The sequence below is a fragment of the Solanum lycopersicum genome, chromosome 1 (genome assembly GCF_036512215.1).
Source record: "Solanum lycopersicum chromosome 1, SLM_r2.1".
Taxonomy (NCBI): Eukaryota; Viridiplantae; Streptophyta; class Magnoliopsida; order Solanales; family Solanaceae; genus Solanum; species Solanum lycopersicum.
In genome coordinates this window covers 66,064,777-66,080,527 of record NC_090800.1, presented here as the reverse complement: position 1 = coordinate 66,080,527, position 15,751 = coordinate 66,064,777, and the positions used below count along the sequence as shown (strand labels likewise).

The 15,751-nt window shown below is 33.4% G+C and overlaps 2 protein-coding genes across 2 annotated transcripts; one reads left to right on the top strand and one right to left on the bottom strand.

Annotated features, from left to right (window-relative positions):
• Positions 1-7,205: 7,205 nt before the first annotated feature.
• On the bottom strand, positions 7,206-9,147 carry LOC101261650 (glucan endo-1,3-beta-glucosidase B). Its single transcript, NM_001312890.1, has 2 exons — positions 9,057-9,147; positions 7,206-8,398 (listed from the first exon to the last, which is right to left on the bottom strand). Exons 1-2 carry the CDS (start codon positions 9,124-9,126, stop codon positions 7,386-7,388), a joined length of 1,083 nt encoding a protein of 360 aa, NP_001299819.1. The 5' UTR covers positions 9,127-9,147; the 3' UTR covers positions 7,206-7,385.
• Positions 9,148-14,341: 5,194 nt separating this feature from the next.
• On the top strand, positions 14,342-15,419 carry LOC138345152 (uncharacterized). Its single transcript, XM_069294727.1, has 2 exons — positions 14,342-15,064; positions 15,312-15,419. The coding sequence occupies exons 1-2, from the start codon at positions 14,342-14,344 to the stop codon at positions 15,417-15,419; spliced, it is 831 nt and encodes a 276-aa protein (XP_069150828.1).
• Positions 15,420-15,751: the final 332 nt, after the last annotated feature.

The window sequence follows — 15,751 nt, the reverse complement described above, 5'->3', positions numbered from 1 at the left end:
ACTATAGCTATTCTCTCAATGCACTGCTACGCAATCTTCTTCAACAATATACAATTGTTACAACTTTAAATAAAAATTCTGAGTTCAGTGACCATGAAACAATCCTTAAATCGAACTAAACAAAACAAGTAATCAGATAACAACTTATTTTGGAATCCAATTTCATGAGTTGGTTGGCACGTTCTTCAATTTATACAAGATAGAATCCTACTTACGATTCAATTCAATTCCTTCGTAAAGAAAAACATACCTTAAGCAAAGAAACTACCTCTCGAAATACTTATGGCGCTGAAATATTGTGAATCTCCTTTTCTGGCAACACTAACGATAAGAATCGAACCAGCGACATGCATATGCTCTCTTAGCGAGGGAATGAAAGGGATAAAAAATATGAAATAGGGTTTAGGTCGAAGGTGAGGGAAGTGCAGCAGGTGAGGGAAGTGCGGCTAATGGGTAAATTAGATTTAATATAATAATTCTAAAACGTTACCATCTGTAACGTATATCGACTTAAACTCTAAAACGTTACTTTCAGTAACGTATTCCAACTTAAACTCTAAAACGTTATTCATAGTAACGTATTCTAACTTTAACGCCGTCCCCCGTTAGTTTTGGTCTGTTTCTTGGCAGAATTAATAGATGGCCTAATACGTTACTATAAACAACGTTTATACTAGTTTTGTAAAATTTTGAAAAAATATATTACTGTTGTAAATTGATTTAAATAATAAATTATTTTGGTAAAAACTTCACTACTAGCAAAGTTAAAAAAGAAACTCCCAACCTACAATGGCCATCCACAGACTTGAACCGTAGTTTAGGCAACTCGAAGAACCCAATAGAATCGCCAAATCAAGACTCAAACCCGACTAGTAGAAGTGGCACCCGAACTTTAACCATATCTAGTAGGGATACATGATCTTAGGCATATTTATATGACTAGAATGCTAATTATGCCCGCATTTAAGCTAAGTTTGAATTCGAAATGTATTATCTTATAGTCTTATAGAGTCTTTTGTTTGTTTGTGAGCTAGCCAACATGATTAATTGTATAGGTGAGCTTAATGGGAGAAACGAGCACAAAAAATTACAATGGGGAAGCCAAATGATCCAAGTTGGAAATAAGCATGAAAGAACAAGGAAGAAAAGAAGTTAAAGGCATTGTCATAACCTTTCAGCGTCGCAGAGAGGAGTTGTATTTTGGCTTGCGAAATTCAGATTCAGGAAGAACACTTTATATCCTTCCGCATCGCGAAGAGGGAGTTCCAATTTAATTCAGCGAGGTGAGTTTCAAGCAGAACACTCTGTGGAGTGCCCTCATTGTGGAGAAGGCTAATACATCTGGAATTAATTTTAGAAGCCCCTCCGTATCGCTCCCTTTGTACCCAAATTTGGTCGTTCTGACTTTTAGTATAATGTAACGATCCTCTTAGTGCTTTTATTAATCTTAACCATTATTTTTATGTTAATCCTTTTTAGTAGCTTGTATAAATAATTTATTGACTTATAAAAATAAGAGACATGATTTTCATATTTAATAAATGATTATTTTGTTGCTAATAATAATAGAAAAGAAAACATAAATAAATAAATAAATAAAAGAAATAAGGGTCAAAAGCCCTAACTGAAACTTGAAATAGCTGCTGGTCAAAAAAAAAAGAGAGAATAAGAAGAAGAACGAACGGAACGAAGGAATGATGGGAGCAGGCCGTACTCCATCCGGTAAAATATTAATACGTCTAATTCATATATTGGTGATGTCGTATTTTAATTATTATTATTACAATGTTAGATGTGAAAGAAATTAAAGCAATTGGATAGAAAAAAAATAATGGAAACACCGTCCAAGTAATAGCAGCTATTATTGTAGTTTTGGGGTAAAAAAAAATATAGATGAGTTCGTGCCTAATCATTTGATTGGGTTTTCGGGTCTAAGATAGACATATAGCATATGGGTGTTTTTTTTTGTTTGGAATCTTATGGTGATTACACATTTGAATAAATTGCATTTATTTGGAAGTCTAAAGAAAAGGCAAGGCTCAAGTCCTGGAGTGATGTTCGACTACTCGAGGCAAGTGGATTTCTAAACTCTTGTTAACTGTACGAAATGCGTGTATTTCCTTATGGTATATGTTTGGGAGTAACGGGATTGGTGATAGGTTGACTTGTCCACATTGATTAATTCTAATGATGAAAAAAAAATGAGGATAACAAAAGACAATGTGATTAATTGTTTATGTGTGATGTGTTGAGAAAGGGTTGAAGGTTTGTTGAATCATTGTTGATGTAACTTCATGTTTGTGTGGTTGTGAACTGTGCGATGTTATGAAAATGACCATCTCCTTATTATTTGTGTGAACTTGTCATCTGCATTATTCTGAGGCATTGGCTGTGACAAGTGTTATGTGCATTGAGAAAGAATGGGTACTTAAGAGGATGTAGCATTTTGAGGTACGTATCGCGCGCCGCGATGGATACTATATTTCGAGGAACGTATCACGCGCCGCGATGGTTACTATTACCGAGGGTCGTGTCGTGCGCCCCGACAGATGCATGGACCGATATGTCCCCTATGGGTCCCGGACTGAGAGACAGCGGGTGTGTATCACTAGGTCAAACATGCATCATTATACTTGAAATTGCATTCCATTGCATTGCACATACTTATCATTAGTGAACTTGATATCATATTTTGTTGATCTTCTGATTGCCTTTCTGCGGAACTTGTGATTGATCAATATTGAGCTTGTTATTGCGGATATGTAATTTGTTGAGGATATATAAGTTGTTGAAGTGTTGTTGTTGAGGATATGTAATTTTTTGAAGTGTTATTCTTGAGGATATGTAATTTGTCTAAGTGTTGTTGTTGAGTTACGTGCTATGTAAACTGTGAGCTGTTAGGCGGGGTTGATTTAATGCAAGTTGTAGTTGTGGAGTTTCGGTTGGGGTGGTAGGAGTACCCGTATTTTATCCCCCTTAGCTTGTGTTTAGATGTTTTACTTGTTGGGTACTATGTGGTTGGATACTCAACCCTTTCTACTACAATTTTTTTGAAGGTTATTAGCCCGGACTCTGTGATATTTCTCTTCTCCTTGTTTGAGGTTTCTTGGTGATTTGAGAGGTAGTTGTTTGTCGCCTCAGCGTACTTTCTTTCTCCTTAGTTATGACCTTGTTCTATTCTTGAAACAAGTTCATTTGAGACTAGCGTTCCTTTTGAATTAATTGTAATACTTTCGAGGCTTGTACACATGACAACCAGATTTTTGGGGTGTTTTGAATTGATTATGAAATTTCCGCATTTAATTGTAATGATTAAATTTTAGGGTGACTTGTCTTGGTGGGATAAGATGAGTGTCATCACATCCATTTTTGGGCCGTGACATATAAATTGGTCATTATTTTATTTTATTAAACTTCTTCTTTTTCTGGGTTTTAAAGAACGGTGACTTAGGAGTACGTTTTCATCAGTTTAGGGTTATTTCTTAAACTATTTTTCTTTCGAACTCTTTATGATTCTAAAACATTGCTTGATCGTATCTTGGATTATGAGTACCTAAATATCCTAATTCTAGGGTTGTGGCTACAGGATAATTGTAATCTATTAAGTTTTTATTGGGTTAATGTAATTATCATATGAATATTTCTTTTGTTCTTGCTTTCAGTATTTCATGACTGATCACCATTGAAATAAATATATTGTCCAAATTGAACTCGGGAAAGGAATAAGAGGATAGAACGTGGGACATAAGTAACATGATTAATTCTAAATAATTAAGGTTAATTTATATCTAGTATAGGGATATACCTAGAAACCATTCTTGGGTCACCATACAAGAAGAAATCGTAATGCTTGATACTTAATCCATTTTATCCCCACACATCGATGTAGTTTGGGTGTTATTTATCGTAGGCGATTAGAGGTTCAGAGACCAAGATCATATATTTAACCCTGTGATTCATTGATTCAATAGTTGATAATTACCCATATAAATAATATTGTTGCATGAATCCTAGTAGAAGTTGCAACCCTGGACTTTACACAAATTATTGTTTTAAACCATTGAACTTGAATCACATTTGTTGCATTTTGTTACAATCTTAGAAGTAGAAACTAAATCACTTTTGAAATCTTGAATATATTTGTGTTTAGCTGAAAGTTAGAGAATTAAGTGACTCAAGTATAAATCCTTGTGCGTATGATACCCAGCTCTTAAAAAGAGCCACTTTAATACTTGAAAGACCACGTGCACTTACGTGTGCGGTTTGGACGCAACAAATTTTTGACGCCGCGGTCGGGGACTATAGAATTAGAAATTTTCTGATATTTGAAGTTAAAAAGCAAGTGTTGACAACTTGATCGTAGCATTGTACTGTTGTAGGTTGTAGTGGAATGATCGAGGATTATTATCGTCTCTAGCGGAATCGGAAAGATTCGTACATTTTTGGAGTAGGCTAAGACGACTTACTTATCTAGTCCCTCTTGCTACTAGTGAACCAACATCTCTAGCAACAAGAGTTGTGAAAAAAGAACCTGTAACAATAGCTGAGTTGAGAGTAATAGACGTGGCAATCCTACGTCCTACCAATGTGACATCATGCATTACCTGAAAGTGATGAAAGGTTTGAATTGAAGCAGTGTATGGTGCAACTATTGCACACTAATAGATAGTTCACTGGTCTGCTGCACGAGGATCCAACATTTCACATTCAGAATTTCCTCTAGATCAGTGATACATACACTCCAACTGGAGTGAATGTGGATCATGTGAGACTCACTTTATTCCCCTTTTTCTGTTTGGGAAAGCTAAAAGATGGTTAAGCTCAGAGCCTACAAAATAAATCACCACTTGGAATGATCTAGCACATAAATTCCTAATCTGATTTGTTCAATCTGAAAAATAGCTAAGTTGAGGAGTGACATCTTGAGCTTTAGGCAAAAAGTGAGAGAGAACTTGTACCAAGTCTAGGATAGGTTTAAATCGATGTTGATGAGCTACCCTCATCATCATAAATCTAATGAGGTGTTGGTCCATACTTCCATTGAAGAATTGGATCATAACACCAAGATTTTACTTGATGAACAAGATCTCTCAGAGCAATCCTGAATGGAACGGAGGAGGAATGAAAACTATGATTGAGAGAATCGCAGGTATGTTAGAGGTAGATTATGTGACTGCCATGACTGCACAGATTGTTGTTATGCAGAATATGATGAACACCCACTTCATCAATCTAGAATTGGGTCAACAACCCACACAGGTAAATGAAGTTCAACAATCACCATCTTGGTGTGAGATATGTGGTAGTGGTAACCATAACGTAGAGGTATGTGGTGCGAACCCGAACTCTGTTTATTTTATAGGTAATGCACAGCGAGGAGGAAAACAATAGAATTATGGGAACTCTTATAACCCAAGTTGACGCAACCACTCGAACTTTTCTTGGGGTGGAAATCGAAATCAGGGTCAAGGCCAGAATTAGTATAGACCCCAAGGAAATACACAGGGTTCCAGCCACATGCCCAAAGGGAACAGGCAAGTAAGCAATCCGAAAAGATGAGGGTGGAGGCGATGTTGAAAAAGATCATGGCTGATCAAGCCCAGTTATCCGCTGATGTGAGAAATAATCAGTAGGATACACAAAATCTAGAGAAGCAATTCGGGCAGCTGGCTAGTGCCCAGAACTCACGACCTCAAGGAGGTTTGCCTGGTAACACTGACCCAAATTCCAAACAAGTAAATACAATAGGTACTCGCAATGGTTTATAATTTGAGGAGCTAGGAGTTAGCTCCTACAAAATGAAACGCTGATGTTGTGAGTAAAGAGAGTGAACCCAATGAGGGCGAAAGTGTTGAAAAGAAGAAAGAGTGCAAACAATTGTGAGACCACATCCTCCATTCCCTCAAAAGTTCAAGAAACAGGAGGAGGATGAATATTTTGGTAAGTTCATCTCCCTTTTGACACAAGTTCACATTAATTTATGATACTAATGGGACCATATATCTATACAGGGGTCTTTTGGAATATATTGTATCTTATTATCTTATCGAAATTGGTGATATTTTTCATTGGCCCAAATCGGGAACTGAGAAAAATATTATTTTAGATAAATTATTAATTTATTGAGTATTAATTTATAAAGATTTTAATGTATAGTGATAATATAGATTATTTTCTAATATAAATATTATTCACTTTCTATTTTCCTTTCAGAAAAAGATATTGTAGGTATGAATTTCAAATTACCCAATTAATTATTCTTTAATAGTTAATTAACCTTTAAAATAATTGATTCATTGTATAATAAACGATTAATTGATGCAAGTTGGCATTCAAGAGTGATTTATATATCAATACTTTTTTTTAATATATATATTTATAAGTATTAAAAATTGATGCCATGTAGTATGTTTCAGAAAAAACTATTCCATATCGTAATAAAATCAAAAATTAATTATGATAAAGATTCTTAAGCATGAAAATTTCTTTAATAAACTAATATATATTTTTTAGAAAATAATAAGATCATTATTTTAGATAAATGAATTTGATGAATTAAATAACTCTATTCTTACAAAAGATGCATGTTTCATTGACATGACATGCCAACTAGAAGAAAGTCAAACTTTTGAAGTGTTCAGTATATTTGGAGGAAAATAATAATAGTTGAGTAATATTTTGGTCCTACATTAAACATAAATGATATTTCAAGACAATTCGCTAAGCTTTGGCGACCTAGAGAATTCACTCAGAAAAACGTAGAAAGACATGTACAATTAATTGAGTTTACTAAAACTAGATCGAGGGACATTTGTGGTAAGAAAGGGCTTGTTATTTATTTCAGCTTTGGCGATCAATGTGGAATAACCTATGAATTACAATTTTATTATACTATAGTTATGCATTTTATTTGGTTGGAAACTAGTTATCCAAGGAATAATTATCCTTGTGGATAACTTATCTCACCCTGTATAAGAGAGAATTTATCCTATCAGCATAGTATTAATGGTGAGATAAGTTATTTTAAACATGTCAAAGAAACAAGATAATAAAATTTTATCTCAATATTTATTTTTTATTCCAAGACTATGTTCTTATACCTCACACCAAACGACAAAACAATTCTTTTTCAACTCCCTCCAATTTTGAGAGATTATATAATTGAGTGAAATTAATGATAAATAATAATTATCAGATCAGAGTGTAATCAAACATGGAAATAATGTAATTGATGGTGTATTGAAATATACAACCTTACAAAAAGTTTCATTCCAGAATGACAAACAAAAGGAATTTTAAAAGTTCCCCCTACGAATTTATTTGGTGTTGCATACAAACATAAAATTGCATGAAGATACTATATATATGCTTTCAAATATGTCTTTTTAAATCTCACTAGTGAGTGAAGAAGCAGTGCTATTAGTAATGTCCCAAACTCTTTCAGACACCCCAAAGTTTAGGTTGTATTTTGGCTGCTTGTTTGGTGAAAACATTCCAAAATGCTTCTCAAGCTCTGGATTCTTGTTATTCTCATCAAACATGGCGAATATATAAGTCTCTATAGGTCCAGGCTTTCTCGGACTACCTTCTTTAGCATGTTGAATTAAGTTCCTCAAGTATGTTTGTGCATTTTCATGTGTTGCACCAAATGCACCAGCAGATGGCCATCCACTCTCTGACACAACTATTCCTACAGATCCTCCTCCTGTTCGATCCATCGCAGCATAAACAGAATCCAACATAGCATCAAATAAGTTCCTATATTGACGCGATCCATCTTGTACCACTACATTAGGTGCTGTAAAAAGAGCATACGGAAGTGAAATCTGTCCTGGATTACCAGAATAGCTAAAATAAGGATAAATGTTAACGAGCAAAGGTGCACGTGTATCCCTCAAAAACCCAACAATTGGATCAGTAAACCATCTAACATCGTTCCTAAATGAACCCTGTGATGGTGGATAAGAATTGCCAATCAACGTCATGTCTACAGACGTTGAGACCTTAATGTCATTTCCCAAACCAGCTTCACCGATTGCTTTGTAAATGTTAACCAAAGCAGGAACTTGAAATGGGGCAAGATTGGAAGTGCCAGTAACAGGGCTGATTTCATTACCAACAGCTATATACTTAATTTTAACATGAGGCCAGAAATCTCTAACGTTCTTCTGTACCCACCATCTCGCGTGTTCCATCCCAGAAGAAATGTGTTTCACATCTACATTTGGAAGTCCTAATATCACTTCAATGTTTGATCCTCTTAGCGCATTCAAAGCTCCATGATTTGGATCATAAAGCCTCAGTCTTCTAATGTTTCTCGACTTGTAGAGCTGTATAACTTCAGAATGTGATGGCAAGTTGTTCCCCATCATTCCATAACAAACACCTATTTGAGCCTCTGTTCAATAACAAGCAGAAAATGGGGTTTTACAAACTTAGCCAATTCTTCTAAACTTGAAAAATTTAAAGAAACACATGCTAGGGCAGATGTAATTAATTACTGGTTCCTCCGAATCTAATAGCTTTAGCTCAAAATTGTTTACGTCTCAAAAAAAAGTTCACTAAATAAGTACTCCATCCGTTTTAAAAAGATTAGCCTAGTTTAATTTGGAACGGAATTTAAGAAAAAAGAAAATAGATTTTTTAATCTTGTGGTCCAAAATTAAACTTATGTCAAATATACCAAAATTTTCTTTAATCTTGTGTTCTTAAACATGTAATGTGGAAAGTTAAAGTTAAATTGTTGTCAAATAAAGAAAGGGGTCCTTTTTTTTAAACAAACTAAAAAAAAAAGACATTATTTTTGAAACGAAGAAAATATATAAATATTAGATTTTGACTTCGATTTAAATTTTGGATTCACCTCTGCTGACCACCCTCAAATTAAAAAAGTTTGTGAGTGCTAAAACCGAAAAATGTCAAGTAACTTTGGGTAAAATGAATATAGTCATGCAAGTTAGTGTGGGAAAAGATACACAATTAAGAGTATACGGTAAAAAAAAACTATCAATAATATTATTTTTGATGTCGAAAATTCAAAATGTTTAAGTAGAAACCTGTTATGTGAATGTTGGTGGCGACAAGTAATCCTAGAAGCACAATAATAGCTATTTGTGAGGTAGCCATGATGTTTGATGAGAAGTAATGTTATTGGTACAAACTAAGATGGATTAAGAGCTATTTATAACTAAGTCTTAATTAGTGTAATGAAATTAAGAGCCGCCAGGTGTATGTTCACATGTCCATCAGCCAACTTGATCATTTTCTAAATAAAAAGGATAGAAGTCCAAATGCAGCCCCAAATTGATAAAACTTACACATATTTAGTTAGGTCTTCTTTTATTTTTATATGATAAATTTTATTTTAGTGGCGGCTTTTCTTTAGAGGCAGCTATCAACATTGACTATTAAGTTTACAATTATAATCATATTTTTGGATGTCTTTGAACCTACTAAAACACCTACTTGCCGTAGATCACAATTATAAAGGAAGTTTTTTTTCAAAAAGAAATGGTTTAACTTTCAAATGAGTAAATTATAATTTAGTGGGAAAATTATATATAATAACAAACTAATAATCTAAAATAAATAGAGTAGCTAGGGTTTGATTTAATTGTGCTCCATAGCAAACGTTTGTAAAAAATTGTCAGGCGCCTCTCTCTCAATATCTCGCTCGTCACTCTACTCCAATCTTTCGCTCGCTTCCTCACTTTTTATACAAACACAAGTGTATAAAAATTGTTTCTAATTGTATAAACCAGAGAAAAATTGTATAAATACATATATTTTTGTTCCCCTCTCTCTCCTCTTCCAGATCTCGCTAGCCACTCTCCCAAATCTCGCTCGCCACCCTCGCCTTTCTCACTTCTATAAAAAGAAGCGAAATGTATAAAATGTGTTTCTGTTTGTATAAAGCGTGAGAAAATTGTATATACACATGCAAGTACATATATTTTCGTCCTATACACTTACAATTATACAATAAAAATACTCCCCTGCCCAGTTTCTTTTGCCTTTCTCTCTTTCTCGTTTTATACAATTTTCAAATTGTATTTAATTTCTCTCTTTCTCGTTTTATATAATTCGATTCAATTGTATATTCCTTGTCAAGTCTCTTTTGTCTTTCTCTCTTTCTCATTTTATACAAATTCAAATTGTATATAATCGTTCTATACACTTATAATAATACAAATCATTTTATACACTTCGTTTTTACACAGTTCTCTTCCCAAGTATCTTTCGCTTTCTTATTTTATACACTTCGTTTTATACAATTTGCTTCAACTGTATATGTATAACGAATTATATAGTTTCTACGTTTGCTATGGAGTGCAATTATGCAAACTTTGTTAGCATACAAATATGAATTTTTTATTTGCTATATGTGAAAATTGCCCTAATTTAATTCATTTACTATGTCGTAAAGCCCGCCCGCCTCCCTCCCACCCCAACCCCTCCCCCTACCCAAAAAAAAAAAAAAAACTTAAAGTCTGACACTCTGAGTTCATGTGTATTTAATAAACTAATTGTTGAAAATGTACCTGGCATATTTTTCTAAAAATATTCAACATAAATTTTACACCAAAAACTAAATTAAGAATAAATTAATAAATAATTAAATGCTTTTAGCAATATCAAGGAAAATGGCCCTAACCTCATTTGTACACACAGCTTCTATCCAATACATCATTAAAAAAAGTAGGGGCTAAAATAGTAATGGAAGAGATCTTTTCTCATGTCAGTCCAACAATTTACTTAAAATGAACGAAACAGAAGAAATATATATATATATATATATATATATATATATATATAGATAGATAGATAGATAGATAGATAGATAGAAAGAAGTGGGAAGTTCTAAAATACAAAGTTAAATTATTATTTTACTTCTATATTCAATCATAATATTATAAAATATTTAATTAATTAAACATTAAGTATTTAATAAGATTATATTATACTAAATACTAAAAATGAGAAGTTGTTAAATTAATATAATTCATTCTTGTAAAAATAATGCATTAATACATTAATTCATTGTCGTAAAAATAATGCATTAATTTTATTAGTTACTATCAAATGGTTAAGAATCTCAAAGGTTCCTTTGTACAGTTCAATAATATGGACTAGATTCAAAAGCATGCATAATGTATTCTTTCAAAATCAATACATTGATTTCCTTAATTAATTTGAAAAAATGAATAAATAATTTTAAGAGTTACTTTCATGTATAATTATATATCAAAAAATATGTTGTAGTATAAAATATAATGTATTTGAACCGTCATTTCCTAAAGCTATTTAGAAGCTAACGTATAATGGGTTACTCAAAAGTTAAAAGGAAAAATGCAAGCCACCCTGATTAGAAAATAAATATATTCACTTATATTTATTGTTATTACAAAGTACAATCTTATCTGAAATTGATATGGGATGATCATTTTTGACCCAATTGTTTCACTAGGGAGTCAGGTAAGGTCGAGGGGTTCATTCAAAAACTCTTTGACGAAAAATTACACTATTTATACATATGATTTAAATAGTTTTTTTATGTATATAGTAGATATTGAACCTTCATTTGTTTAGTTCTTCATATTTGCATCCCTTTTAGTGAAAATTTTAAATCTGCCACTGTTTTATTTAATATGTTTTTCTCACTATTGATTCTATTATTAATGTTGTAAAATCATATTTTATGTGTTCAATTTTGTACTAGATGACTCATGGTTCATGTTGACTATTTGTTGCAATTTAGTAATTTTTTACACATAAATTTATGCTCAATATTGAAAGTGTCAGAAACCATAATATTAAATCAATCCTTGAGGTCTGGTAAGATGAATAGTTGAGTTAATATATTGAGATAAATTCTAAATTAAGATTGTTATAACGAGACAGAGAAACACAAAAAACAAAATAATTGATAATTCTATTAATCAATGAATAAAGAGAAAAGACATAAAGACACCATCGAAGTTGTCCCCTATTTGCATAAAGACACCTAAACTTTTAAAGTGTCCTATCACCCCACTAAACAACTATATATCGTTGTAAATTGGCCATTTTTACCCATTCCATCGTATATGTAGTTCGTTTGTTGCTCACTCTCTAGGTAACCCGACCCGACCCTTTTTTTAAAAAGAAAATTCGTGAACTCCTTTTCATTTCATTTCTCAACTTTTCCTTAAAATCAAACAAAATACACAGTGTTGTTGTTGACGATAGTGTTGTTGTTGACGATCTCGTTGTTGATCATTGTTGATCGTTGTTGATGTATATTTGTGAAGATTCTTGGAGATTGAAGGTCTAACAGGTTAGGGTTCTAAAACATATAATAAAAATCTTCACAAATATATATCGTTGTCCCTAAAAAATGATAAAGAGACCATCGAAGTTGTCCCATATTTGCATAAAGACACCAAAACTTTTGAAGTGTCCTATCACACCACTAAACAACTATATATCGTTGTAAATTGGCCATTTTAAGTCATTCCATCTTCTATGTAACGCGCGTGTTGCTCACTCTCTAGGAACCCGACCCGACCCTTTTTTTGAAGAAAATTCGTGAACTCCGTCCTTTCATTTCATTTCTCAACTTTTCCTTTTCCCTAAAAAATCAAACGAAATACACTGTGTTCTTGTTGTTGACGATAGTGTTGTTGTTGCCATTCTCGTTGTTCATCATTGTCGATCGTTGTTGACGATAGTGTTGTTGTTGACATTCTCGTTGTGAAGATTCTTGGAGATTGAAGGTCTAACAGGTTAGGGTTCTAAAATCTGCACTTTTTTTTACGATTATTCTGATTTTATGGATTATTATAGTGTAGGATTGTTAGAATCGACCTCCTACAGTTGCCATTGTTAGGATATTTTTGAGTATGTTGGGTAATCGACTTAGTTAGTGTAGGGTATTGTGTTATTGACTTAGTGCGACTGCTAGTGATTAGGGTTTTGTGATTGTATTTTAGGTTAGGGTTAGATGTTATCCACTTAGTTCGAACCTTATTATTTATCTCTTATACATTTGTAGACTTCAATTTGTACATTATCAACTGCTATTGTTAGTGTTTTTGTTCAGTTAGTACTGTTAGAGCTAAATGTTAGTGTTTTTTTCTACTTTTGTTAGTTAGTGTTTCTGTTGTTGTTGTTTGTTAGTGATTATGTTTGTTGTGTACAACTTGTTAGAGTTAGTTATTGAAATGTGTTTGTTGTTGTTACATGCTTTTTCAGGATGACTTTTACTCTGATAACTTTAAGATGGTATCATGAGGGGGGGGGGGGGGTAATAGAATTTGGTCCACCACCTAAATATATTGGGGGGCATGTGACAGAATTCCTAGATGTAGATATTGATAGGATGTCTTATTTTGAGTTGAGGGACTACATAAATAAACTAGGATATAAAATAGATTGTGATTTTTTCATCAAGTGGGATGAGTTATTGGTCCTTGTTGATAATGACCAATAACATCAACATTGTCTTGTTGCAGGACATTATTAGAATGGAGTTGGATATTAATGTTGGTAGGACAACAGTGAGAAGAGCTAGGACTAGAGTGTTACAAGAGATCATGGGTGATCATATTGTGGGGTATGGTAGGATTTTTTATTATAGAGATGAAATATTAAGGAGTAATCCAGGTAGTACTTGTGTAGTGAAGGTTGGAGAAGATTCTGAAACTTGAAAATTTTTTTTTGAAGGATTTTATGTTTGCTTTAATGCTTTAAAGAAAGCATTTTTTGGAGGTGCTAGGAGGTTGATTGGTTTGGTAGGTGTTTTCTCAAAGGTGTGTGTAAAGGCCATTTGTTAGTGACAATTTGTAGAGATGGAAACAACCAAATGCTCTCTATTGCTTAGGTAGTTGTTGAGGTTGAGAATCAGTATACCTGGACATGATTTCTTGAACTAGTGAAGAATGATCTTGAACTTGGAGAAGGGCATCAACTATCCATCATTAGTGATATGCAAAAGGTAATTACTGATATTCATCTTACTATTTTATTGTTTTTGAGTTTTGCACTTTAATTTATTCTTTTTCTGTTATGTTTTTGTTACGGACTAGAAATTGTTGTAGATACTTTGTTACCACTTGTTGAACATAGAAAATGTGCAAGACATGTTCTTGAAAATTGGTCAAAAAATTGGAAAGGAGTTGAAAGAGGAAGAGTGTTTTGGAGGATTGCTAAATCCACATTTGAAGCTGAGATGAAGGAAAATATAGAGACAATGAGGAAAGTAGGATAAGAAGGTTTGGATAATCTTTTATGGTACAATTTGAATGCATGGTGCAAGAAGTATTTTAAAGAATATTGCAAATGTGATCTTGTGGACAACAATATGGCAGAAAGCTTTAATGCTTGGATAGTGTTTGCAAGGTATAAAACCATCATTACAATGCTTGAGGAGATAAGGGTAAAGATGATGAAAAGAATTGATAATTTGAGAGAGTTCTCAAACACTTGGATCACTGATATATCTCCTATGTCTTTGAAGATTTTGCAAGAAAACATTCAAAAGTCTATGCAATGTAACTTGACATGGAATGGAGAAAGAGGTTTTGAGATTAACCACCATGGATTAACACACACCGTGGACATTGTTAATAGGAGGTGTAGTTGCAGATCCTGGCAGCTCAGGGGAATTCCTTGTCCTCATGGTGATGCTGCCCTTCATTACAAAAACTTGGAACCAATCCATTATGTGACTAGCTGTTATAGCAAGGAAACCTACCTCAGCACATATGGCCATTTTATTCAGTCAATGAATAACATAAAAATGTGGCCAACCTCAAATAATCCAATTGTAAAGCCACCAAAGATCAGAAAGTTGCCTAGAAGACCAGGTAAGGTTAGAAGAAAGGAAGCAGATGAAAGCAGAAAAACTGGAAAGTTGAGCAAAAGAGGTGTTGTAATGACTTATAGCAAATGTGACACACAAGGACACAATAAAAGAGGATGTCCTACAAGAAACCAAGCTGGTCCAAGTCAATCAACTGAACCATGTTCTCAGGAAAGAAGTACTGGTCCAAGTCAGTCATCTGAACCATCTTCTCAGACACAGGTACTTTTATTTGTTACTCTCAAATGTATGTTATATGTAGATGTATATGTACTGATATATTAATATACAAGCTACTGAAAGTGGTAGAGGAAAAGGCAGAGGAAGAGCAATAAGAGGAAGAACAAGTGGCAAAGGTGTTCCAGCTTAATCACATGGAAATGTTACAAACACAGAGGTAATATATCTAATTATTATATCATTGTCAGATAATATAGATATGCTTTAATATTTTGATTTCAAAGTATAGACTGTAAATGGTAGAGGAAGAGGTAGAGGTACAGGTAGAGCAGTAGGATCAGGGAGAGAAATGGCTCAAGAAAGAAATGTGAATGAAGGACTAAGTAGAGGAAGATGAATGACTCAACATATTCAAACTAATTCTGAAGCAAACTACAGTAGAGGAGGCCTAGGAAGAGGGAAGAGACCAGTAGAACATGAGGACATTAGTGGAGGACACACAAGACCTTTTTAAAAGCCAAGAATGGTAGGCGTTGGCATATACCAAGCTGAAGATGGATTTACAACTCTCAATGTAAGTTTACAACTATCAATGCAAGTTTACAATTGTCATTGCAAACCTAATTATCTAATATTTGAGTGTGTATTTATTTGACTAAGCAGCCTGGATTGCCAAGTAGAAGAGTCATTAATACTGGTACAAAAGTTACAAAGAGGGCTGATGTTGTC

What these genes read in the sequence shown, in the direction of transcription:
- LOC101261650 (NM_001312890.1), bottom strand. Translation starts at nt 9,126, where the DNA reads ATGGCTACCTCACAAATAGCTATTATTGTGCTTCTAGGATTACTTGTC. An exon ending in CACCAACATTCACATAACAG is followed by an intron (nt 8,399 to 9,056) that starts GTTTCTACTTAA and finishes GTTATTGAACAG; the next exon opens with AGGCTCAAATAGGTGTTTGT.
- LOC138345152 (XM_069294727.1), top strand. Translation starts at nt 14,342, where the DNA reads ATGGCAGAAAGCTTTAATGCTTGGATAGTGTTTGCAAGGTATAAAACC. An exon ending in AACCATCTTCTCAGACACAG is followed by an intron (nt 15,065 to 15,311) that starts GTACTTTTATTT and finishes TTCAAAGTATAG; the next exon opens with ACTGTAAATGGTAGAGGAAG.